The 24,757-nt window shown below is 37.7% G+C and overlaps 1 protein-coding gene across 1 annotated transcript in view; it reads right to left on the reverse strand.

Moving 5' to 3' along the window:
- Positions 1 to 24,757, reverse strand: part of cacna2d3 (calcium channel, voltage dependent, alpha2/delta subunit 3) — a 61,897-nt gene that overhangs the window by 12,790 nt on the left and 24,350 nt on the right. Inside the window, exons 5-21 of the mRNA XM_017719421.2 lie at positions 23,654 to 23,816; positions 21,596 to 21,727; positions 20,895 to 20,955; positions 18,890 to 19,040; positions 18,372 to 18,446; positions 18,114 to 18,203; positions 13,841 to 13,954; positions 11,550 to 11,628; positions 10,023 to 10,156; positions 8,817 to 8,834; positions 6,089 to 6,160; positions 5,871 to 5,951; positions 5,140 to 5,214; positions 2,070 to 2,153; positions 1,292 to 1,363; positions 1,121 to 1,182; positions 914 to 981 (exon numbers count right to left, since the gene is read on the reverse strand). Of these exons, the coding sequence (XP_017574910.2) occupies positions 914 to 981; positions 1,121 to 1,182; positions 1,292 to 1,363; positions 2,070 to 2,153; positions 5,140 to 5,214; positions 5,871 to 5,951; positions 6,089 to 6,160; positions 8,817 to 8,834; positions 10,023 to 10,156; positions 11,550 to 11,628; positions 13,841 to 13,954; positions 18,114 to 18,203; positions 18,372 to 18,446; positions 18,890 to 19,040; positions 20,895 to 20,955; positions 21,596 to 21,727; positions 23,654 to 23,816 (1,531 nt within the window). The remainder of the gene's footprint in view (positions 1 to 913; positions 982 to 1,120; positions 1,183 to 1,291; positions 1,364 to 2,069; positions 2,154 to 5,139; positions 5,215 to 5,870; positions 5,952 to 6,088; positions 6,161 to 8,816; positions 8,835 to 10,022; positions 10,157 to 11,549; positions 11,629 to 13,840; positions 13,955 to 18,113; positions 18,204 to 18,371; positions 18,447 to 18,889; positions 19,041 to 20,894; positions 20,956 to 21,595; positions 21,728 to 23,653; positions 23,817 to 24,757) is intronic.

Raw genomic sequence — 24,757 nt, forward strand, 5'->3', positions numbered from 1 at the left:
AGTGGTTTGACTGATGTACTGAAAAAAGAGTGAACATGGGGAACTCTTAAGGAAAAAGGCCCGACCGGTTTTTGGTACTGAAGCATGCGTGTTAATGAAAAATCCAATGAATATAATGATAAACATGTTTTTAATATTCGGTTCACAATTCTCTGCGATGGACTGGCGACCTGTCCAGGGTGTGTCCGCCCGAAGTCTGCTGGGATGGGCTCCAGCACCCCCCCCCGCGATCCTGACGGAGAAGCGGCTTAGAGGATGGATGGATGGATGTTCACAAATTCTTAAATTTTAGCCACAAGATTCATTGGCTTGGTGGCCCCACTGGCCAGGAAAAGAGGGTCTGCGGTAGTGAGTGAGTGTGCAAGGAAGAGTGTGAGTGAGAAAAAGAGTGAGGAGTCACTCAAGAGTAAGTCACTCAGTGAGTGATGGAGAGACTGTAGAAAAGGAGGAGACCACTGAATGAGTAAACAGCCATATAAGGGAATGAAAAGAAAGTGAATGAGTGAAGGACTGAATATGCAGGTAAAAGAGTGTTAAACGGGCCCAGTTTCCTTGCTGGATTTCACGTGATCTTCCCTCTGCAATTCCCCTCAAGGGATGCCCCTGTTACTAAAGTCCAGCAGCATGTGGCCAGTTTGTGCGATGAGCTGTGTGAGGTCAAGCTGACATTGCAGATTGCAGCAGTACAAAGTCATTACTTCCAGTTGAGAAGGTCACAACACAGTGGAAAAGCATAATTTAATCATTTGTAACTTAACATGTATACATAGACGGATACATAAACAAATGAGAAGCTCCAGGCTCTGTCCTCATAATAAGTCTTAGTAGGTCATTTCAACCAGGCTGATGAAGCAAGATCAAAGTGAGCAACTGAGCAATAGGGTGAGAGAAATAAGAGGAGAGATAAACTCACCTGCTTCCAAAGAAACATTCCCTTTGAAGAAATATTTTCCATGGCCTCGGGACAAAGCCACTCCAACGCTACACACATAATCACACACAGGTATGCTCTTTACTGTAACTACTTTGGACTTAAGTTCCAGAATAGATTATGAATGATTTCAGTACCACTATATCACCCTGTTGTATTCTGTGAAAACACAAAGAACCGTTTATATACCTGAACGGAGTTCCTTTGATGTCAGTGAAGTAATAGTCATTGTGCATTGACAGAACACGTTTCTGTACAGGGAAAACAGGAGTAAGTCTAAAAGCAATTTTTAAAGTATTTTTAACAGCATAAAAGAGTATGTTTAACTTAAGAAAGTGGGAGAGGAGAGTACATCCTCACCCCTTTGTCCACAGTCCGTTTCACCTCCATGGAGAAAGTTCCTGTTTTCCTGTTCACCATGGCGGTCCTCAACTGCAGAGGAAAAATGGTTATGCAACGCTGCTGGATCAACTAGAAACTGATCCCAAAATGTATCACATTTATAATGAACAATTTAATGAGCACTACAAATAAAAGCTATTCAGCTTCATTAAGATCAAAATGGGGCCAAACTGTATAGCTAACAAAAGCAGCAGACGATAAGCATGGCTATATTTACGATGAATATAAATGACAGGTAATTAAATATTGCTAACAGAGGCATCTCATCATTTTTTCCATCATTTGAAATCACTTTACTTTAGTAACTCTTTGCATTGTGTTAAAGTTTCATGATAAATGAACCAATAGAAATGCACCACAATTACCTGGAAAAAATCTTTGACTACACTGGCTTCCATTACAAGCAAAACATTTTCTTTCCTTTTCCTACAAATTTCAGAATCAGAATCCTTTATTGATCCCAGAGGGAAGCCGCAGTTGCCACAGTGGACATAAAAGGTTCCAATAGTGACAATATATCTTACAATATTAGTTGCAGGACGAAAGTTTCAGAATTTCTAATATTGAATAACTAAAAACTATACTAACAAACACAGAAATAAAATATTCTGTAACGTAAAAAAGGAAAAATTCTTACTTATCATATTAAGGTTACGTTTTTGTTTGTCATTGTTTACATTCCAAAGGAACACATCCACCAACAAGACCAGTTTAAGAGAAAGAAAAGTGATCATACAAAATCGTCAGTGTCCTCCCACTCCACCTCAGACAGGTCCACACTGCTGTAATGCGCCTTGCGCCTCTTCTGACCCTCCTGGTACTATACATACACACAAAAACACACATGCACACGCAGGAACAGCTTAACAGTCAGCAAGAGCAGAGTAATAAATCTGGGAACACACGAGTCACAGGATGTCAACAAGACAGAAACAGGATGTGTGTCGTTCAGGGGTAGGCAGCTTTTCTCCTGCAGTAGTTTTCAACCAATCTTACAAATCATGCGCTGATGTCATGAAAAATGAACTGATCAATTTCAGTGAATTCCTACGGGATTTACTATCAATTTTTAGCCTAACCTTAAGTAATTTTAGGTCCCCCGAGGTCCATCATTGCATTGGTGCAACAAAAAAAGACTCAAAATTTCAGACGATGCTGAAATAATACACGTTGGTGGATTTCAAATCATGAATCTACAAAAAACCGCAAATCTACAAAAACAGCCTGCACAATGATGGGCATCACGGGGTCGACCACAACAGTAATGGTTAAGCTTTTCGCTGCAATTACAGTGAAAGAAGTCTAGTTGCAAGATGCAAATGCTGACTGTCTAAAATGCTTTGAACAACATGAGGTAGAAATATAGGATTGGCTCAAACGTGGAGGACTGCCTACCCCCAAGTCTCTGCTTTTAAAATGACCGAAACCGCTTTTCTTTTAATCCACTTCATTTTTAACTAGTGTGAGCCAATACAGCTTGAATCGCACTAGTGTCAGTGATTCTATTTAAAAAAACACTACTAAAAGTATTAAAATCTTTCTAATGTCCACTTCAGAAAAATAAAGTGTAATCAAGACAGATAATATTGTTAATCAACAAATGAAACAAAGGTTTTGGAGTGGATGACTGTCATTAGTTGACTTTGAGCAGTGTGTACTAGGGCTGCACGATACAGACAACATCAATAAATATGGTTAATTAAAATGTAAAATGGTGCAAACGTTAATGTCAGTTTGAGTTCTACAGACAGCAGTTTTTCTGTTTAATATAAGGAGCTCCAAGTCGAAGCAGAAACCCACTACCCAAGCCAAATCTAAAGCTAAGCAATTGTGGCAGCTTACAATTAAAGTGTAAGCTAGTAGAGGGAAAAAAAACAGCTAGTGTTTTCTACCTTTTTCTTTATTTAGGAGAATCCTAGTGATGGTGGAAACGAGTGAGACAATCTAGAATATTTCAATTCTGTTTGAATCCTTGTATTTGAGACGGGTGTCAAAACAATTCAAAGCACAAGTTCGTCAGATATACTAAATTTATTTCAGGATGAACAAAGCCTTTTTTTTTTTTTTTGAGTAAAATAAAAAACATTAAACCAACCAAGACTGGGTGCCCTTACTGATGCATCCCAGCCCTAAAATATATTAAAAACACACAGCTGAACCTTCAATGTTACATGGATAAAAGTCATACATGTTATTGACACAATTAAATAGATAGTATGGATTTGAATGATTTGGATTTGAAGAGCCAACAGTTTAGACAACACTGGGCTACTGTACTAAAATCTCTGTTGTTTATCCATTTACTGCTTTTTAACTCAGTGGATGTAAATATTACAGGAAGGTAAATACAGTCACGATTTCTACATTTGATAAAAGTTAAATGTATATATGAAATTCATCAAGTCATCCACAAAACTCATCTGACGAGACTGGTCAAAATGTTCGCGCTTGCTTCCATACACAGCCTTATGTATTATCACTTTTGTAAAGGCCAATATTGTGATATTGATTAACAAATAATATATTGTGCAGCCCTAGTTTGTACATAAACTAATACGATAAGCCTGGGAGGCCCTTACAGTGTCAACACAGTACAGCCACTGACCAGTCCAGCCCAACACTATCCAGTAACACACAGTTAGTGTGGTCAGTACACACACTCTATATCCGCTAACACACACACACACTCTCACACACACACTCAGTCAGCATGATTGTGTGTAGGGTGGTGTGATCTACGTAACGTGTATACGAACGCACACTGATACACACACTGTAGCCACACTAACACGGTAACAGACGCACACACACAGTCGTACACAGTGACTGAACATTAGGAGAGGAGGGTCTCTGTGTTACCTCGGCTTTTAGCCCAGACCTGGCAGGCACCTGAAGGAGCTTTTACTCCTGCATGCAATACATCAAAGGAAAAGGGTTCGCATTACAATCTACAACTCCCAGCATGCAACTCCGCCTCCGCCCAGCACGCTCACACGCACACACACTATACGCTGGTCAAGGATTTTCCTACCTTAAATTTAGGTTTTGAGTTATTTGAGCAATAGAGTTCTGCTAACTGCAGTCAGTTGCCATGTTTTAAACAGGTGCATCACAGTATTGTACAAGCATATTTAAGGCAAATATATTTTGCTAAACAACAAAATCACCATTGCCGGATGACATCCCACAGATCTAAACTGGGTTTTTTAAAGGGCCCATATTCTATTTTTTTGTGTGACAGTAATTCATTTTTACATGATCATCATCCAGCCTCTCTTTTTTCCTTCAGAATTAAACAAACTGTATTTGTTAGTATGTATTAAAGACTAACATATATAAACAAGCTACCTTTTCACTGGCAAAAATCAGTCTGGTATCCTTTCAGATTTGAGGATTCTTAGGAAGGCTGCAATCCCAAATAGTGAAAAGTACAGCCGTTCCACTGGAACAACTGCAGGAACTGCAGGAACATCATTCCACACCACTTCAATGTGGCATATAAACTAAACGGTCGTATGTAAATACGTTGTGACATCACAATCATAATAAAAAAGAGGCTAATTTTGCAACTTATTTTCTGCATATATTTACATATCATGTCAAACCCTTTTTTCGCAAATAAAGAGAAATTCGATTTTACATGATATGGACTCTTTAAGCTTAGTGCTGTAGGTTGTAATCCTGGTGATTCTGCTGTACATTTGTTGTGAATAAACATCTACCAAAAATATACAGCCGTGCACCGTCATCGCCTGTGTGTTAGGATGAGCAGTTCCAAAAAGCATGACCGTAGCAGGATTCCTTACCAGCGGTCTGAGGTCCGGATGCATGAGGATGTAGCCATTATTTGTGATGGCAAATACATAACCATGTATTCCCAGCTGAGGAAAAGAATTCAAAGACGTATAACAGCTTTAGAAATATCAGTTCTCACCAAATTCAGTTTTAAGACACATTTGCTGAAGCACTGCACCATTAAATAATGCACCATTTTTCCACACTGCAAAAAATAGATACTTGCAAATGAAATCAATTTTAAATAGACTAAATTTACATTACTAAAATTACATTATTTAGTTTTCTTTCAGTTCAGTTTATCTTGTCAAATATTCTTACTTTATCGGTGCAAAAATTTGTTTCAAATCTTTTCATGCATTATTTCCTGTATTTATGTCTTGGAACAAGTAAAAATATGTCAGAAAAAAAAATTCTCTAGATGAAATAATCAAAAAAGTACGAACATCGAGAAAAAAGAATCATAATATTCAATCACAATTAGAAATGTTAAACATGCTGGCCAGATTTAAGATGATTTCGCTTACGAAGATATATGACAAACTTTTATGGCAACATGTTAGTATTTTATTCATAAAATAAATCTGATGTCTTTACCTTCTTCATGAAGACACATTTATGTGACAGTTAGACCAAAGATGGTAACATGGCTGACAACAAGTAAAGTGTCTTTTTAAAAGATGGTAACTACCCCAGGTTTAGGGTGTCAGCACTAATTTCCATTCATTAGTGTGAGCATTACCTTGTGTTTAGGGACGGTTTTCATCAGCTCCTGAATGGGAATATCTGTGCCTGCCACACCCAGAAGAATGCCCTGGTTCTTCTGAAGAGGAAAAGCCAAGAAGAGATTAGCTGTAAAAATGTACTGACAACACACGCTGTCTCTCACACACACACACACACACACACACACACACACACACACACACACACACACACACACACACACACACAGCTTACTGTCTCATTCTTAGTGCTGAACACTGGCATGGCCACTGTGGTCACTGGGTTCGGACCTTTGCTTACTCCAAGCTGAAAAGAGAGAGAGAGAGAGAGAGATAGAGAGAGAGAGAGAGCACGAGAGAGAGAGAGAGACACAAGAGAGAGAGAGAGAGAGAGAGAAAGCGAGAGAGAGAGAGAGAGATGACAAGGAGGAGAGAGTTGATGACAGAAAGATAAATCCAATTCTTGTTATGACCCTAACTGTTCCTATTATACTAAATACACCTATTCATAAAATTATTGATTCACAACCTCTGCCATATTGCAGATGTTTTGGTTTATTCGTTTACTTATTACTGTACTTCTTACAGAAAGACAGAATTCAGTTATTTATGTACAGGTCAGATAATTCAATATTTCAAGGAATCCTGTCTTATGACAATAAGTCAAGAAAAAAAGCTAAATTACTGCAAAGCAATAATATCAATATTATTAATAATAATAATGTGTTACAATGCAGTTTCAAATACTTTACAAAGAAAGAACAAAAAAAACAGTATACACACATTGAAGAGGGAAAATAAAAAAATAATAATAAAACATTTTAAACTTTGTTACTCCGTCTTCCTGGTCTGTGACATTAGGCATGATTCATCATATCATACCATTTACAAAAATGACAAAAAAGATTTTTTACTGTAATCTTTGATCATCTTTGGATGTTTTGATGATGCCATCATGCACCAGCATTTGGGGAAAATTAATATTATCCAATAATCCAATAATAATAATAATAATAATCGTGCTGCCATTATCCTCACCTGTGATCAAAAGGGCTCTGCTCAGAGATGGAAAATGGAGGGAAGTTTTCCTTTCGCATTGACTTTTATAAAAGAAAATCTTTCATGATCTTCCTTTATTCACTGGGGCAGCTGAGACTGTACTTTGTGGAAACTAAGTGATATTGAATTACCCCCAGAGTGCATTCTGGGAAACGACCTTGTGCTCCCTGCTACCTCTCCTTTTCTTTCACCCCTGCTTCATCCCTCTCTCCCTCTCTCTCTCGCTGGCCTCTCTGCTCTGGTGTCAGTTTTATTACAGCTTTAGGAGATAAAGGGCAATGATCCACAAAGTGATGAATGGTGTGTCTCACTGGCCGAGATACAACGACATGCACTCTTGGAGGACAACCCTCAACTGTGTGTGTGTGTGTGTGTGTGTGTGTGTCTGCATGCATGTGATAGAGCACATATGAATGAGTATAAGCATTGGACACTCAGGTGCACATGTGTGATAGTGCGGGTATAAAAGTGTATCGGGGAGGCTGTGTGTGTGTGTGTGTGTATGCGTGTGTGTGAAATGATGAGTTTTATCAGCTGTAGGACAGGACAGCTTGTGTTTCAACACTCCATACACTCAGTAAGCTGAAGCCCCTTCCCCCCATTCTCTCTCTCTCTCTCTCTCTCTCACTCTACCACTCTGAATCACATTTATGCACATCTACTACTAATAATAGTAAAATGCACACAGTACCGCTTCGTTTCCGTGGCAAAATCTGGAAAGCAGGCTTGTCACAATTTCATAATCGTCTGATTGCAATTATTTCACCTGACTACAATTATGAAGCTTTCACAGTCACACGTATACAAACAGAACGTAGTTTGGTCGCTTTTCATCTACTGACTCGAGGAAAATACATGCAAACACAAGAAAGCAAAAAAATACATTTAGGACAGAACTTTTCACGTGTGCTGTAACACTTTTAGAGGGCGATGGTGAGTCGTGTTTGTTTATTTGATGTCTGTTAATAACATCTTACAGGGTGGCAAAGAGTAATAATTGTTTTTTTAGCTTGACCTGTATCTGTCATGTGCTTAGAGCTACTGAATATGGATAGCTGTGAAGATCAGTTCATTTTAGGCTTGTACTGTAATAACTGCATTGAACAATAAACAAAAACCTTATTAAATTGTAAACTGCAGTAAATTATACAATTAATTATACAGTAATTCGAGGGCTTAAATTCCATGATTATGACAGGCCTAATGGAACGACCTGTTAAATATATATATATATATATATATATATATATATTATTTTATTCAATTATAACCTAAATTGTGTAGATTGAAATATTAAAAACTAATCATTAAAATGTATTTTTAGTATGATACGGTTTGTCAATATTTTAAATTTAACAATTAGTTATGTAATGAAAATAAATACTGTAATTACCTATTTAAATTTTTGTTTGATTTTTAATATAAATATACATCGTCTTCTAAGCCGCTTCTCCTTTTGGGTTGCGGGGGGTGCTGCAGCCTATCCCAGCTGTAATATAAATATATTTATATTTTAAAATATTTATATAAATATTTTTATATAAATAGTTTTTTATCTTGAGATTTGATTAACACTTTTGAAGTATGAAACATTCCGGAAAATAATTATATTAGAATGTCATTTTGCACATTAATGTTATTGATTGATTAATGAGTTTTATTTAGCATTGATGTTTTAAACATTTCAAAGCTTTATATTTAGACCTAAAACCTATGAACCCACACAATACCAGCATGTAATCACTTGTTCATTCATGTGTCTGCAACTAAGTTGTTCTTATGTTTCTAAAATTAGAATTTATGCTAAATTTATCACTGGTAGTGTTTACATCATTTACATCAGACAGCAAATTGCCTATGGCAGAGAATGAAGACTCAAACCCGAGATGCAAGATAAGCTTTACCTTATGAGCCTGAGCAAGCTACGGAGAGTAAAAAGCAAAACGTCATTTTGAAGTAAAGAGGCATCGTGTAAACAGTAAACAAGCATTTTTTTCTTCCATCTACAGCACAGCAGCATGTCCTGCTGCGTGTCAGATGGAGGGGAGTGAACATCAGAGCTAATGAAGCTACTAATGCGCAATCATTTAGACAGAGTGAAGAGGCGGTGGAGAGAATCATGCTTCTACACAGATTACACACACATAACACACAACATTATACACACACACACACACACACACACACAAACTCAAACATGCACACTACACACTGTACTGTACCATCGTTGTCGTAACAAACACGTTTAAGTGTAATATATAAAAATCTGATGCCAAATATTTTTGGAGCATTTCTATAGCATTTCTAAATGATCAGACACTGTTAGGGACAACAGCCGTTTTTAAAGGTAAATAATCCAAAAAGGAGTTTCAAGATTTTGATATGACAGCGAAAATATCCAAGATAACCAAATTACCATTATTTTTAAAATGAATATATATAAATTAATAAATACATTGTTACGCACACCCCACACACACAGATACGAGCACAAATGTACGGACAGGAGTTGCATACTGTACAATATCCTATTTATAGTTATTATACAGTACAAATAATGACAAAATGTAGACAATGTTTGGCTGTAATTAAGGATGCATGATCGGAATTGGCAGATTTTTGCTCCAAAAGCTCAATCACGAAATGGTTAGTTTATTTATTTGGCCACTGTGAATACTGTGAGCACTGTATTCGAATGCTGTTGCTATGCTGCTGCACCAAAACGTCACAGTATAATCATACGACTCATTGTGCTAAAAAGCCAGGTGCCTGTTTATTTGATCCATATTTAAATAAGCAAATTACTTTTCATTTAAGAATTTAAAATGCCAGTTTAACTAAATAAAGAGCAAACAATGTAAACTGTATAGCAACTGGAAATGTGCTAGTGTGTTTCTCGTGTTCGTTTAGCCTACATGGTGTGCGCTTTAGATTAAACAAAAAACTTACAAATACCAGCTGTAAAAGTCGGACAGCGGCCAAGTTGGCTGTAAAGAAACTGGAATCAGAATCAGCCATAATAATTCAAGATCAGTGCATCTCTAGATGTAATGATGAAAACACACAGACAAAGCACGTCTGTACAAGCACGCCGCGTAATGTGGACTTACGGCACTGTCCACGTAAGCCTCGGTCCACACTGTATCGTGTTCGTGGTCGATGACTTTTGGTCGGCTCATGACATGCAGGTACCTCATCACATTCTCCTGAACATCAGCCAAGGTGGAAATCTGACTGAAATAACCTGCACACACCAACATTGTTCATTTATGCCATTATATTTATGTATTATACACAAAAAAACATTTACATATAGTGTAAAACCATCTCATCACGGACTGTATTTTTGTTAATAAAAACACATTTAATATTATAATTAATCCAAACATTAACCATATAAAAAAGTAAGAACTTCTTGTTTTAAAAAACCTAATTATATTTTATAATTTTACCTAATTATAAAAAAAAAACTATTTGGATTCCAGATTTCAAGACTCACATGGATTTAAATTTGACTTGATTCAGAATTTAATGAAAGATCAATTCGATAGACCAGGTGCTGAAAGATAACTCCGAATTATATCAGGCGGCCGCGTGTTGTATAAATGATACATGTATTTTATTCTAATATTATTTTTTTCTGAGCAAATAAATGCTCACAGCTGAGATAGATGGTATTTTAAATAGAATTTTCTCTGATGCTTGAAAGTTTTGCACAGTCCTTTATAAACAAATCCATACACAGACACCTCTAAACAAACAAATGCCCTCAAAATCATACACACCATGTAATAAACACATGCAGTAAAGGAAAATATACAGCAAAAATGTTCAAAAGAGCCAGTATATACTGTAAATTCAACATGAGTATTTAAACTATTTCTCTGAGGCACCAGGTGCCAAATGAGGCAGTGTAAGTGAGAAAATGTGTGTGCGTGTGTGAGTGAGTGTCTCCGTGTCTCTGAGTCCAGCCGTCCGTGACGGAGGCACATGGGAGTGATCAGCACAGCAGCCGGGGGACCGAAGCTGACAGGAAGAGTGATTTAGGCTCACTTGACCCTTGACCTCTGCATGTCAGTCCTGCTGCAGTTTCCCTCGCGCCAATTCAGCAACCTATAAACTTACAAAGCTGCGGCACAGCGGGGCGGCTCAGAGAACGTTCAGTCCAATGCAGCAGTAAGTGCTGTGCACAGTAACACAAAATCTCATGACATACTGCTCGCTCCTCAGTCCATGCAGTCCTCATATGAAGACTAAGACTATAAAACCAGTCTATTTTAAATGAACTGTTTTTAGTGAAGTCACACAAATCAGTACATCTCAGTCCACAGCAGCTTAGCCCCACTGATTCACTCTGACGTTATAAGGTGTGTTTCACTCTGGACTGCTTTTTAAATCAGCCAATCAGAACAGAGGTCATTTACATATAACAGACATGCTTTAAGAGGCACATTCACAAAGGCAGCCTGTTTAATTGGAAGGGATAAAGAGAAGTCGGAAAATGGTGTTTACAAATACTTGTTTTGTACATAAAACCACACAAATGCTGTAAGAGAACCTTAGAGAAAAGAAACAGTCCAGACTAATTTTTTAATGAGGATGTATTGAAATGGTGTGAGCCAAATGTGTGTGTGAACCTTTATTAGTGCAGGCCATCCACTTCAGATTATCGGCAAAGGCTGACTCTCGTCCAATCAGATAAGGGAATATCCGTACCTGGGCGGAGAGAAAATGCATGACTTTTATTCCCAGCACTACCAGGAATACTATCTTTCCTTTTGTCTTTATCCATTTTCTGTGTATTTTCCACTTCCCTTCTCCTCTTTCCCTTTCCCTCCATGCATGTTTGTCAATGATTAAATCCTCCATTATAGTTCACCACATTCTCGTTTCATGTCTCCGTCTTCTTTTGTCCCTCCTTTTCTCTCTCTCTCTCTCTCTCTCTCTCTATTTCCCACTACATTGCCTCTGTCTGGTTCAGTATAAATGGGTTTTGATTTCAGCTCATTCAGAGCAGTTACAGCACAGCAGCAATGCAATGTTCGCAAGCATGCATCATTCCGCGCACACACACACACACACACACACACACACACACACACACACACACACACACACACACACACACACACACACACACACACACACACATGCACACACACACTCTCTGCAAGGCCTAAAGATGTATTTCACCCCCCACTGATCAGGACATGAGAGTCAGAGACACACACTGTGAGTGTGCCCTGTTCATGTTCCCTTCAAAGCTGTATGAAAAACACTCCAAACACTAGAGTCTCTTTCATTCCACTGAAACTTTCAGTTTATCCAGTTAAATTTACTGCAGTTGGCTTGCTTGAATCCTTCGACCCTTGTTTCATTTTTTGCCTATTTCTTCTAAAGCCACTGCCATCAGAAAGTCAAATTCAAACACAATTACCCCCTCAACATGTGGGTTACTAGCTTTGATGTCCAGACCTCAGTAGTTCCAATAGTCTCATTAGAGGAAATGTGGATAAATCCTGACAACCTGGTGGCAGAAAGTAGCTTTTAAAGCAAAACTGCCCAGTCAGCAGGGACTCTACTGGCTGACCTCAGAGCAGATGCACTTTGCTGCCCAATGTGTTTATTTCTGCACAAAGCGCTTCGCCACCTAGAGCAGCTTTGACTTTGTTACAATGCACAACACATGAAAATGAAGAGTTTATGTGAGAATATATAAAATAAAGGTGAAGGCCAATAAATAATTAAAATAAACTTTGCATTTTACTTGATTTGTTGTATATTTGTATATCATTGTATATCGCTGTTGTCAGAAGAAAATCTTGTATCTCCAAAACGGTACGTTTACAGAAAAAGGGCAAAACTGACTTTGCTTTTAATGTAAGTCAATGGAACCAGAGTTTGAGATGTTTTTTCTGGTCTAAATTTCTTCATGAAACGTACACACAGTGTAAAGGACAACAGGCATTTTCATATTATGTCAAAAACTGAAAAACAACAAAAATGGAGATATGAGGTTTTCTTCCAGCAGCAGCGATATTTAGACTAATCATAATGTTACTAGCTAAAGCACGCTATAGCCCAGATGCATCAGCTGATCAGTTTAAGTAATCAAACTTAATCCAAGTTCAGTTCATGTTGTTTTGCGTTCCCTATTCATAACAAAACGCAACCAGCATGGGAAAGTTCAGTGTTAGTGTACGTTGTACTGCTATATGATATAACTCTTTCTGCAGAATGGATCAAAATTTGGATCCTCTATCTTGACACTCCAATCAATCGAGATACATTTGCTGTGTGAAGTCTGCGTGTTTAGTTTTAGTACAGCAGCTTAGAGGCAAATGTAGCTAACAAGTAACAAGCAACCGAACGTCTACATAAATAAAAAACTACATATATAAAGAAATAAACAGAGAGAAAGAAAGAATTTGTGAAGACAGCAAAGAGAACTGAGCTGGATGAACAACAAATTTGTTGAAAAAGAGTTTACCACTAAAACTTACCTGGACAAATTAGTTCAATAAAAATGATCTAGGTGCACTTTTCTGGTGACTGAAATCGACTGAGAACATGCCTTAAATTGCCATATTTCACTCTGCAGCCTTGGGGGCATGATGTGAAGCCTGATGGTGGCGTCAGCATTTCCGACACATCAGTAAAGCCTTCCAGGCGCTTGGAATTGTGAAAAGTGCAACACAACACACCTCAATTTCTCAGTATGTCAGAAACAGAAATTAAACAACCTTATAAGGCTGAAGTGTCTTAAATGAACAAAATATCCCCATCGGATACTTGCCAAGCAGCAATATAGCATAGAGGCATGAAAACATTCGAGATTTTACAAGAAAAACAAAAATGACCCCCCAGACAGCTATTTGAGGTGTTTTTGACAGTTTTGAATGTGTTTGAATGTGAACGAGTTGCCCACCTTTCGTTCAGGCCAGTTATACTTGGCGAAAACATCGTCGTACATTTTAGTGGCTCCATCTGTTACCAGCATAATAGCTCGACTGCACACACTCCCACGGCCTGCCTGGTTAAACTACGCACACACACACACACACACACACACACACACACACTCCAATAAGACACTCACGGTCACAGATACAGAGATTTTTTAACTGATAAGAGCTAGCATGTAAAACAAGGGCATCAGTATGGCTGGTAAACTCAGGAATTTAGAAAACATTTATTAAATTCTAGCAAGCATTTAAACAGTCATTACATTAGGTAAATGATGATGCTGACACATAAATACAAGCAATCATAAAACGGTAAATAAATTGTCCAATGAAAACAAAATATGTTTATTATATTTAGAGTTTTTGTTTTCATTAAACCAGCCACAGGAACATGCAGCAACAAGGGTTTTGATTATGTAAATATATAAATGCAATGCTGAATGTGAAGAATAGGAGAATGTGAAAGAGGCAGGTACATATAGAAGCAAAAAAAAGGATTAAAATTTTCATTATTATATGAACTTGCAGTGATCACTTGTAAGTTTGCATGATAAAACTGTATTTTTAAAAAAAATTCTACTGCTCTCTCTTACAGTAGGAAACAGAGCCTGACTGATACACCCCTATATTTTCATTTTCTGGCACATAGCGTTTTAAAATATATATTTGGAATTGTTTTAATGGCTTCCCAATTTGGATTCTTCCGAGTTTTTAAGGCTTTGCTTGATTTGCTAGTTGATAACATGATTATTAGTACAACCCTAATACTGCAGTTATACTGTAGTTATAGGTGAAGCTGTTTGACTCTTTTTTTCTGACCGTCCCAAAAGCATCATAATGCTAAAGCCTCATGTGAACTGAGTGTGATCGCGGTTTTCGACCTAAACTTTCCTGATGCTGTACTGTAGAGTGCGTTTGGCAGCTGTAATCTAGCCTGAGGCTGGAGCTTCCTCCCCATCAGGTCTGTGGTAATCTGTGCCTGAGCTCAGCCTGGCTGGAATGATCATTAATCTGATGGATTAAGATCCATCGCAGTAATTAACTGGCTTATTGACCCGTGACAGAGAGAACGTAGAAACGAAGCGATCTGAGCGACGACATCATCACCCACTGAAAACCTCTCTCTCTTTCTCTGTCATTCATACACACACACACACACACAAGCAAGTAGAGCAGATATAAACACACTTATTATACACTGCAGTTGTAACGACCTTTCTGACCTGATACTCCTTCCATTACAGAATGTTTTCAAACCTTCACAGTGGTCAGAACACGGTAAAAAAAAATAGAAGGAAGGAAAAAAAAGGAAAGAGGAGGTGGAGAAATACTGCAGAAGTTGACTAATGGAGGGAGACGGAGGGCAAAGGGAGGAGAAGAAAGAAATAGATGGGGGAGAATATGGAAGGAAGGAGGAAGAGAAAGAGAAGGAGACTAAGAGAAGAGAGAACAGAAGAAACAAGCAGGAGAAAGAGAAGTAGACTTAAGGAAGGAGAGGAAGAAGGGAGGAAAAGAAAAAGAAGGTGACTGATGGGGGAAAGAATGGAAGAAAGGAGGAGCAGAAAGAGAAACACAGTAAGGGAGGGACAGGAGGAGAGAGGAAGAAGGGAGGAGGAGAAAGAAAGCAAGACAGATGGAGAACGATTAAAAATTTTAAAACTAAATTAAATCTAAATCCAGTCAGCACAAGTTTGTAGAACTTGCCAATTTCAATTACATCAACAAAGGTACCAGTTCTTGGTGTTCCGCTGTATACGGTGGTTATTTAGTATGAACGCACTTGTCATACAGTTACTGAACATCTGCTGGAATTTTTATTCTTCATCTGGAATGGAAAAAGGTAGGAACAAGCCTTTATCTTCACACACTAGTTCCTTACAGGATCTCTGCAGACTCTTCTGAATGACTCTACTGTGATAAAACGGTCTATTAAAGGAATAAATGTAAAGGATAAATTATTCTCTGCATTCAGTTAAAGTGAATTAGTGAACACTGCGTCACATCTCTGGAAAAGTTTACAGCTTCCTCTCCAAACTTTTCTACTGCTGGACTAATCTCCCTCACACACACACACACACACACACACACACACACACACACACACACACACACACACACGCCTTTAAAATGTCCCACCACTGGCCTTGTTGATTACCATATTTATTACCTTGCTTTAATGAAGGTGACAAATAGACACAGCGCAGTCTTCCCTCTTTCTCTGCCTCCTCCCTTCCTCTCTCTCCCTCACTGTCCTTCTCTTTTGTCCCTTGTTTATTATGTTTCTTCTTCTCCTCCTTTCTCTCTCTCCTTCTTTCTCCACTTCCTCTTTCCTTCTGTTTCTCCCTCACTCTTTCTCCACCTCCTCTTTTTATCCTTCACTCTCCTTCCCTTTCCCCACCTCCTTCCTTCTTCTCTCTCTCCCTCTTCTTTTTCTCCACATCTTCCCTTCTCTCTCCCTCTCCTCCTTCTCCACCTCCTCCCTTCTGTCTCTTCCTCACTTTCCTCCTCTTTCTCCTCCTCCTTTCTTTCTCTCCTTAACTCTTCTTCACCTCATTCCTTCTTCTCACTCACTCGCTCTTCTCCCTTCTTCCTCCTCTCCACTGAGTAAATGTTACATTTCTATTACTTTCTCTGTTCTGACACTAACACTCCCTCTCCAGCGTCTCTGTACCTCTCTCGGCCCTCCCCCCTCCTTCCCTCCTCTTTCTCTCCCCCCCGCCTGAGAAAAGAGAGATAAAGAGAGTGAGTGACCACTATCTCCTCTCCATTGTGCTCTCTCCACTCTGCCTGTTAATCAGCAGTTTTAATTACTGCTATTAATCACAGTGTGGGATAGAGGTGTCGCAGAGAGGGGGACGTAAACGGGACGCCGCCGGAGCGTTACAGCCGCAGCCACAACCACACACACACATGCGCGCGCACGCGTACACCCACACATACACACTCTACACTGCAGCATAATTCGAAATACTGTGGAACATCACATCTGGGGTCATTTTTGAGCTACTGACTAGATTATAGGTGAAGCTATGAGCATATTTTGGTGCATATACAGTAAGAGAGATCCTATTAGTCCCTGAACTACATGTAAATTTCAAAGTGCAGAGATAAAGAAATGTGAGTGCATGGGCCACTTTGCCAAGCACACACTGAAGCTCAATATCCTAAAAACAAAAGCTCTGATCAAACCAACCTGCTTCAACTAACCTCAGCTATTAATGATCATACTATATTAAAAATCATAATTAATTTCATTGCCTAGTTTTCTAAATACCCTTTTATTTATTCCATTTTATTCATTTAATGACAGTGAAATTAAAATGTAATGAAAGTGAAATTGAGCTTCCGTCCTATAAAATCTAATGTTTTGTTAAATAACAGCACTTCAGCCAGGAAATGTCATTCAGTTCACAGTGGTTGTTTTTATTCTCTTCAAAATTAATCTTGAATAAACATCTTTTATCACATTTGTGTATAATATATTATCTGGAGTTTTAACATAAAACATTAAGTGACTGCCTTACAATGTTTATTTTAGAATAATCTTTAACAGGATGTAACACATAATTACTGTTATTTTTTAAATCACTATTATATGTTTAATTAACTTACTTTTTCATATTTTTCATAGTGTACTCTTTTTCATGGAAACTGTAAAATAAGAACGTTTCCAGTTATGTTTTTTAGCAGTAAATGTGGAAAAACACTTTTCCCCAAATTAGCAAAGTTTCAGTAAAATAATTAAATGCTAAATTATCAGACTTGAAAATATGAAGTGCTGTAATTACTGTTAATTTAAGGGTATTCACAGCAATTGGATAACTACAAACAATTTTGCTGCCAGGCTTCTACTGTTTAAAGGACTATTTTACACTGTAATGTAAAGTCTGTATTTAATTAAGACTGTTTTTTTTTTCTTACTTGGGTATGAAGTGGGTGCTCCCAAAATAAATATGTTACTATTATGACTATCTGAAATGCACTGTGTATCCTGCCTCCGCCCGAAGACTGCTGGGATAGGCTCCAGCATCCCCCCACGACCCTGAGAGAGAAGCGGCTTTGAAAATGGATGGATGGATGGATGAAATGCACTGATGCAACTATATCAGGTTTATATGTCCATTTGGACAATGTGCAAGTACAATTGTCTTGTACACAACTGCGCTTAGATTAAACATGGAGAATCTGTCCAGCATGCAGAGTGAACAGGAGAGCATGGAGAAAGTGTGTGGTCACCTCATTGAGAATGGTGAAAGCTTCTGCAAGAGCCTCCCCCAGCAGGCCGATGCCTTTGGCAAAGAGTTTGTCCAGATGCTCTCGGAAATGCTGATACAGAAGAAAATAAACACTTCTTTAATCTGCTATCAAGCTTCTTTCCACTCATTACTAGGCAATAAAGCACAAGGAGCTGTTAACGTTTATTAGATTAGAGAGAGAAAGTGAGAGAGCTAGAGAGAGAGAGAGAGGAAGAGTGAGAGAGAGAGAGAGACTCACATCTTTATTGGTTCGGTCTGCTTGCACTAGTGTACCATTCAGACACGGTTCCACATAATGAATCTCCTGATTGTACTGCAGAAACAAATAGGGTACAATTTGAGTCTTCTCTATGAAAGAAGTGCAGTCACCTCTTCAGTTGATCACCTCTAAGACTTTAGAAGCATTTAGGATTTTTCTTTATTTTGTTTAATAAATATTGAGAAGTTTCACCTTTTACAGTCTACTTCAAAGATCTGTCATATTAGCAATAGTTTTTCTACTCAAGATTTATTTTATCTACACCAGCTTTTCCTCTTTTCCTTTACTATTTTTTATACTTTATACAAACGTATTTTGCTGTTTATGCAAGAGCAGAAAAACTTCACCATAAACTCAGCGTGTCTCAACACAGAATTAAATAATGTCACCATGACAGTGAAACGTGGTCCAACATATTCTGAACCCTATTTGCCCAGCCGTCCAATATAACAGCCACATCAATGATCAAATGACTGATTTTCCTCAGTGTTACCCACAGCGATGATGTTGAAGAAATCATCATCCCCTAGTGTGTCCAGTATGGAGGAAACAGTCTGTCTTGCGATGGTCAGCCTCAGACCTTTCATACTGCCACTAACATCCACCAGAATCACCACATCTTTCGGAGAGGTGGCTGCCTGAATGTACCTGAGAAGAAAAGGTCGCCATATCTCAGTTTGTTCAGATAAAGCTTGCTGAGGTACTGTGGAAAATGCTTTAGTCGGACTAAACTCCTTTAACTAGTTTTAAATGTTTAACTTTTGCAATTAATGATTACGTATAATAACAGACATAGTTACTTTTTTACATTTACTATTTTATTTTTATTTGTTTCGTTTTATTCCTTTATTCTAACTACAGACACAGGTGAAATTATGATGTGTGAAAAAGATCTTTCACCCTGTAAAATGATTTTTCGTTAAATAATAATCAAGATGTGTCATTCCAGCTGCTGTTTTTGTGCTCTTCTAAATTACTCTTGAATAAATGTCTTTGATCCCGTTTAAATGAGAACTGAAGAACAATTTTTAGGTGCTGCGTTACATGAAGAAGAAAGAAATGCTCAAATGCACATTGCGCAGCGTTTGTGGCTTACAATGATTAATGACTCTTTCGAACGTCTTTCAACAGCACAGGTAAATCCCGACCGCAGATTTTCTGAGCATTCTGTTTCATTCACCAGAGGAAAATGAGAGTCTTGTTTGTTGACTGAAACTGAAGTTCACCACTGCAGAACGTGCACATTCAAGAAAGCACTGCGCAAATATAGATCGCTGTACTGAACAGGAGTTTTAGCAGCTTCAGCATTTCTCTGGTAATGAGAAATGCATTTCTCTTCTTCAATCAGTTCCTTACATAATGTTTAGCTTGGCTGTGATCCTTTATAATATATTATAAAGGATCATAGCCAAGCTAAACATTATGTAAGGAACTGATAGCGTATGAGTGAATGGACACATGATTAATGATGTTAACTATGCATGTATCTGTTCACTCATACGCTACGCATGGCTTATCAATTTACTCATGTCACAAGTAACTTGTCTGAATAAACAGATACACGCACAGTTAGTGTAGCTGTTTACACATTAATAAATACATAAATAAATATAAGTATACTTACATAGAAAAGCTAGAGCTGACATAACATCACCTTTTCTTTTCTGTTCAGCTGATACTGATAGTGATTTGATTATCGTTTTACTTGAAAGAATACACATTAATTAACACATTAATTAAAGAAATGTTTATTTATGACGACCCTGCTAAACACTCTGCTCCCCTGCAAGAAAAAATACACAGCCAACACCATTGCTTACACCAATACGCAGCTTTCTCAAGCAAAAAAAAATGAAATATCACTCATAAACATGCGCAAAATTGATTTGTTTAAGATAATTATGATTCCAGTACAATATTTAGCTAGCTACATAATGTTGTTAAGTTGAAGTGAGGCTGCATGTTGCTACTCTTATTTTCACATGCTTACTTTATGTCATATTGCGCTACAAGCAATTCTGAAATATTTCAGGCTAAATGTGTCACAGAATCAGATCAGATTAGTTCTTTTTTCCAATATCCAATCCACCATTTTCTGCCGGCATCAGTCGATACTGACACCGACTATCAGAGTGAACTCAACAGACCAAGAAAATGACATCAACCCGGGCCCGGTTTCCCAAAAGCATCAAAGCATAACGTTCATCATTGCGCTGCAGAGCCAAAGTGTCAGAACGAGACACACAAAACCTCATAACAGTGATGGCTGAGCAATCCCACTGCTGGGAAGCCAATAAACGCTATTAAAGTCCAAATCAAATCCCTGATTACTGGAACAGGCTGCTATTCAGTACCTCATTGACAAAAGGCCTGGGAACGATAACCATGCCTCTATTAAAATGTGCAATATGTCCCAACATCATGCTGTCTGACCGCAAACCCAGAGCAAACCCTGGGGTGCTACGTGATTTAAAACACAGCATAGAAAATTCTGGTTCTTACCATTTTCTGTTGCGGCAGTCGAACGAGATGACCCCATGTTCATCTGGATGCCATTTCACACCTGCAGCAAGAAGGCAACAGACTGCATGTTTATCTTTCATTATATGAGGTTCACGTTTTTACACTATAAGAAATTAATTTACGTCCTGTGGAAGAAAAATCCTCCTGTATGATCAGAAAATATAATATTCATATATAATTATATGAGCACCTGAGCAAAACCTTGCACATTCAAAATAGCAACTTTACATGAAAAAAAAAATGTTACATTTAATGAAAGTTATTATTTCTGTTGGTCCGTTCATGATATAATTTTAACACAGTGTAAAAGGAAGCTATAGTTTTCATTTAATGCAAAAAAGTTAATGACAAAAACTGGAGATACAATGTTTTTTTGTGAATGTAATCACATGTAAGTCTTAAACATTAAATATTTATGTTTGTTTAATGTTACATCTATATTTGTATTCTACTGTTAAATAACACAATCTACAATCTGATAAAAAAAAAGGTAGAACATCCAAAATACTTGCAGCATTTCCCTTCGTAAGCTCATATAACTGATGGATACAACTTATATAATTCAGTGGTTGCATTTATTGCTCTTTGGCTTTAATATGTTTTCTGAATATTCAGAACCCTTTCTCTCTCTGAAGAGCTGTAAAATTACAACATTAGCAAAATCACACGACTTTACTCACCTGGGTACTGTCTGAAGAAACCTTTGGCACTTCCGAAATACTGCCAAATAAGGGAGGGATCCCTTTCAAAATTATCCACAAACACTTTGTTTAAAGCCTCGGACCAGTAGACACCATTTACTATATCTGGATCTGAGAGCGACAGAGGGGAATGGGAGCAAGAAAGAGAGAAAAACAAGGGAGATGAGAGAGAAAGAAAGCAAAAGTGGAAGGAAAGAAAGAAAGATGTCTGTTAACACCGTCATTAGTAGTAAAATCTGAGACGCATTTGAACTTTGACCTTAATTTCACACTTTCAATAGCCACACAAGGAGCACGCGCACTAAATCACCTCGTCCCTTTTCTTCCCCTTAATGGAGTTCAGTGCTGCATTCACCACTTCAAACACACACAATAACAGGCCATTACACTCACAAAGAAAAGACAGAGACAGAACAGAGGCTCAGAGGAATGAGCCACACACACACACACACAAACACACACACACACACACACACACACACACACACACACACTCTGGGTGACTGTAGGTTTTTGTCTCCAGGTGGTTATTGACCCATGGAGAGGCGCTGACACTAAGCTAATCATCTCCGCATCAGTGGAGCATGAGTGGCCTAAGGTGGCTGTCCTTAACCATTACACACATACACACTCTTGTTTTTAGTCCTTGTAAGGACATGGAACCATACACATGTGGCACATACACACAGCTGTATGTAGTAAAAACAGGGTGTGTGCACACACACACACACACACACACATACATACACACACACACACACACACACACACACACACATATATATATATGTGTGTGTGTGTGTGCAGTCCCTTGCAAAAACAGACCCAAAATATAATGTTTTTTACTAATGGTCAGAGTCCAGACTTATATACAATATTTGGTCTCATATTAAACACAATCCAGCCTAGTAATGTTTTTCAACTTCAAATACTGACTCCTCTTTCTGTAAAAGGGTATCTGCAAGTGTAGCCACAAAACTTCAATATTTAAAGAAATCACATGGGAAAGTGACGTCTTACTATCTCACTTTACCTATTTGTTTAATAATTTGTGGTTAAGACCCCAAAAAATTAATAAATACCGCATGTATCAAACTTTTAAACTCTTTTATGTCAAACAGTTTTCAGTGCATCCATAGTAAGCTCCTTTTAGTTTCTCTTCACCTCCAAAAGTCTAAAAAGCTTGGAGAACCATCCAACTACATATGTTAAGTAAACTATTAAAAAGAGTAATTTAGTTGCATACTGTTTAAATAAAACAAGTTTGGCATGAATTTATGTTTATTGCTATTTTCAATGTTGCAAAATAAGGCAACTTTAAAAGTACTCAACTCAAGTGAAAAACTTCTGTCCACAAGTTCTTTCTTCCTCATATGTCAGGCAGCACAACCAAAAACAAACAACTTTTATTCTGACATGTTTTTACTAAAGAAGTGCTAGGGTATTGCCTTACGAAGAACAACCCAAGTGATCTTCATGATGCAATGCTAAGTTCAGTAGCCTTTTCACACATTTTATAAAACCCGTCATTTCAGAGTGCTGGCTAGAATGAGTGCTGGCTAGAATGGGTCAGTTTACTATACCAGGTGGTCTGATCTCAGGAAAACCATGAAAAGGTGTAATTATTATAATATTGTTTATTTATATGAAAAAAATTAAGTATAAACCCAAGTTCAAGAATAAAGGTTTCTATGGATATCTAAGCAGATGCTTATTTATTTGTTTGAAATTAGTCTGAAAAGTCAGGTGGCTCAACTAGTCAAAGATCAAATGGTGTAAATAAATAATAGCACAGTTCTAATAATGGAAATACTATTAAAGGCTATTAAAAGCCTTGAAAGCTTTAACTATATTTAACATATAAAACACATATAAATATTCATGCAAATATCCAGTATATGCAGACTTAAAAATGCACATCATGTCCTTTTAATGAGATTTTGAAAACTTCATAATTGACCATTTAAAATGAAAAAGACAGTATATCCACTCTTTAAAAACATGTTTGTTTAGACAAAGGCTGTGTTTCCTGCTCACCTTTATTGTACATGTTGGTGGGCACCTGGACCACGCTGAGGCTGAGGTTGACGGACAGGTTGTTGAAGTGGTCATTTGGCTCCAGAATAAACTCTCCACCCAACTCCACACTGTTACCGTCCTCATCCACTTCATTTATCAGAACTGCATTAAAGTACTCATACTGTACAGGGAAAACACACAAACAGAAAATAAAGAATAAAGACCCACTCAATCACAGAAATGTGTGGCAAAGTCTGAAAAGTATTTTGCCAAATAGGCCAGGTTAGCCAAAGCTTCACTTTGGAGGACAATTTAATATGTGGAAAATTTGAATAAATCTAATGCTATCTTGATGAGAACTCGGTGTAGGAGTTGAGTAGAATAGAAGTAGCAAGAAGTAAACAGCTACTGAAGTACTGAGTGACTTATAAAACTGCAGTGTAACTTTTTAGCACTGATCAGCATAGACAACAGAGTTCTTCTCTTTTTTGGATCCTAACATAGATGATAAGCATCAAGAGTCAGAGGAGTGACCAGTCACATAGCAGTGCAGAGGATAAACCAACATAACATAAGTAGCTAACAGATTACTCTCTACTTAACGCTACATACATAAGAATAAAGTATAGTATCATTATAACATCATGAAAATACTCAGCAAAGCACAAATCTGGTAAAAATGTACTTCAGTACATGTAACATTACCTGAATACATATAATAGGTTAACGGTACAGGTACTGGTTAGCCAGCTCTACGTCTACACTCTTAGAAAAGATGGTTATGCCAGGGTTCTTTAGTAAGAGCACTGGTCTTATTTATATCCATGACTTTTATTTAACCAGTTCATGCTTAAATGGTTCTTCCGATTAGAAGGAGAATGTGCTGTATATGGTTCTATAGAGAACCTCTTGAAAGGGGCTCTCTATAGCACCACAAATGGTTCCTCTATTGTTACAAGTTTGACAATGTGACAATAACAGAACATTTTTGAGCTCTTTTCAAAAAGGTTCTACACAGAATCATAAAAACATTCTCTATCTAATCTGAAGAGCTGTTTCATCATGCAAAGACCCATCTAAGTCGGACATGCCTTTACTAAAGAACCCTTGAAAACCATTTTT

This window comes from Pygocentrus nattereri, chromosome 21 (genome assembly GCF_015220715.1).
Source record: "Pygocentrus nattereri isolate fPygNat1 chromosome 21, fPygNat1.pri, whole genome shotgun sequence".
Classification (NCBI taxonomy): domain Eukaryota; kingdom Metazoa; phylum Chordata; class Actinopteri; order Characiformes; family Serrasalmidae; genus Pygocentrus; species Pygocentrus nattereri.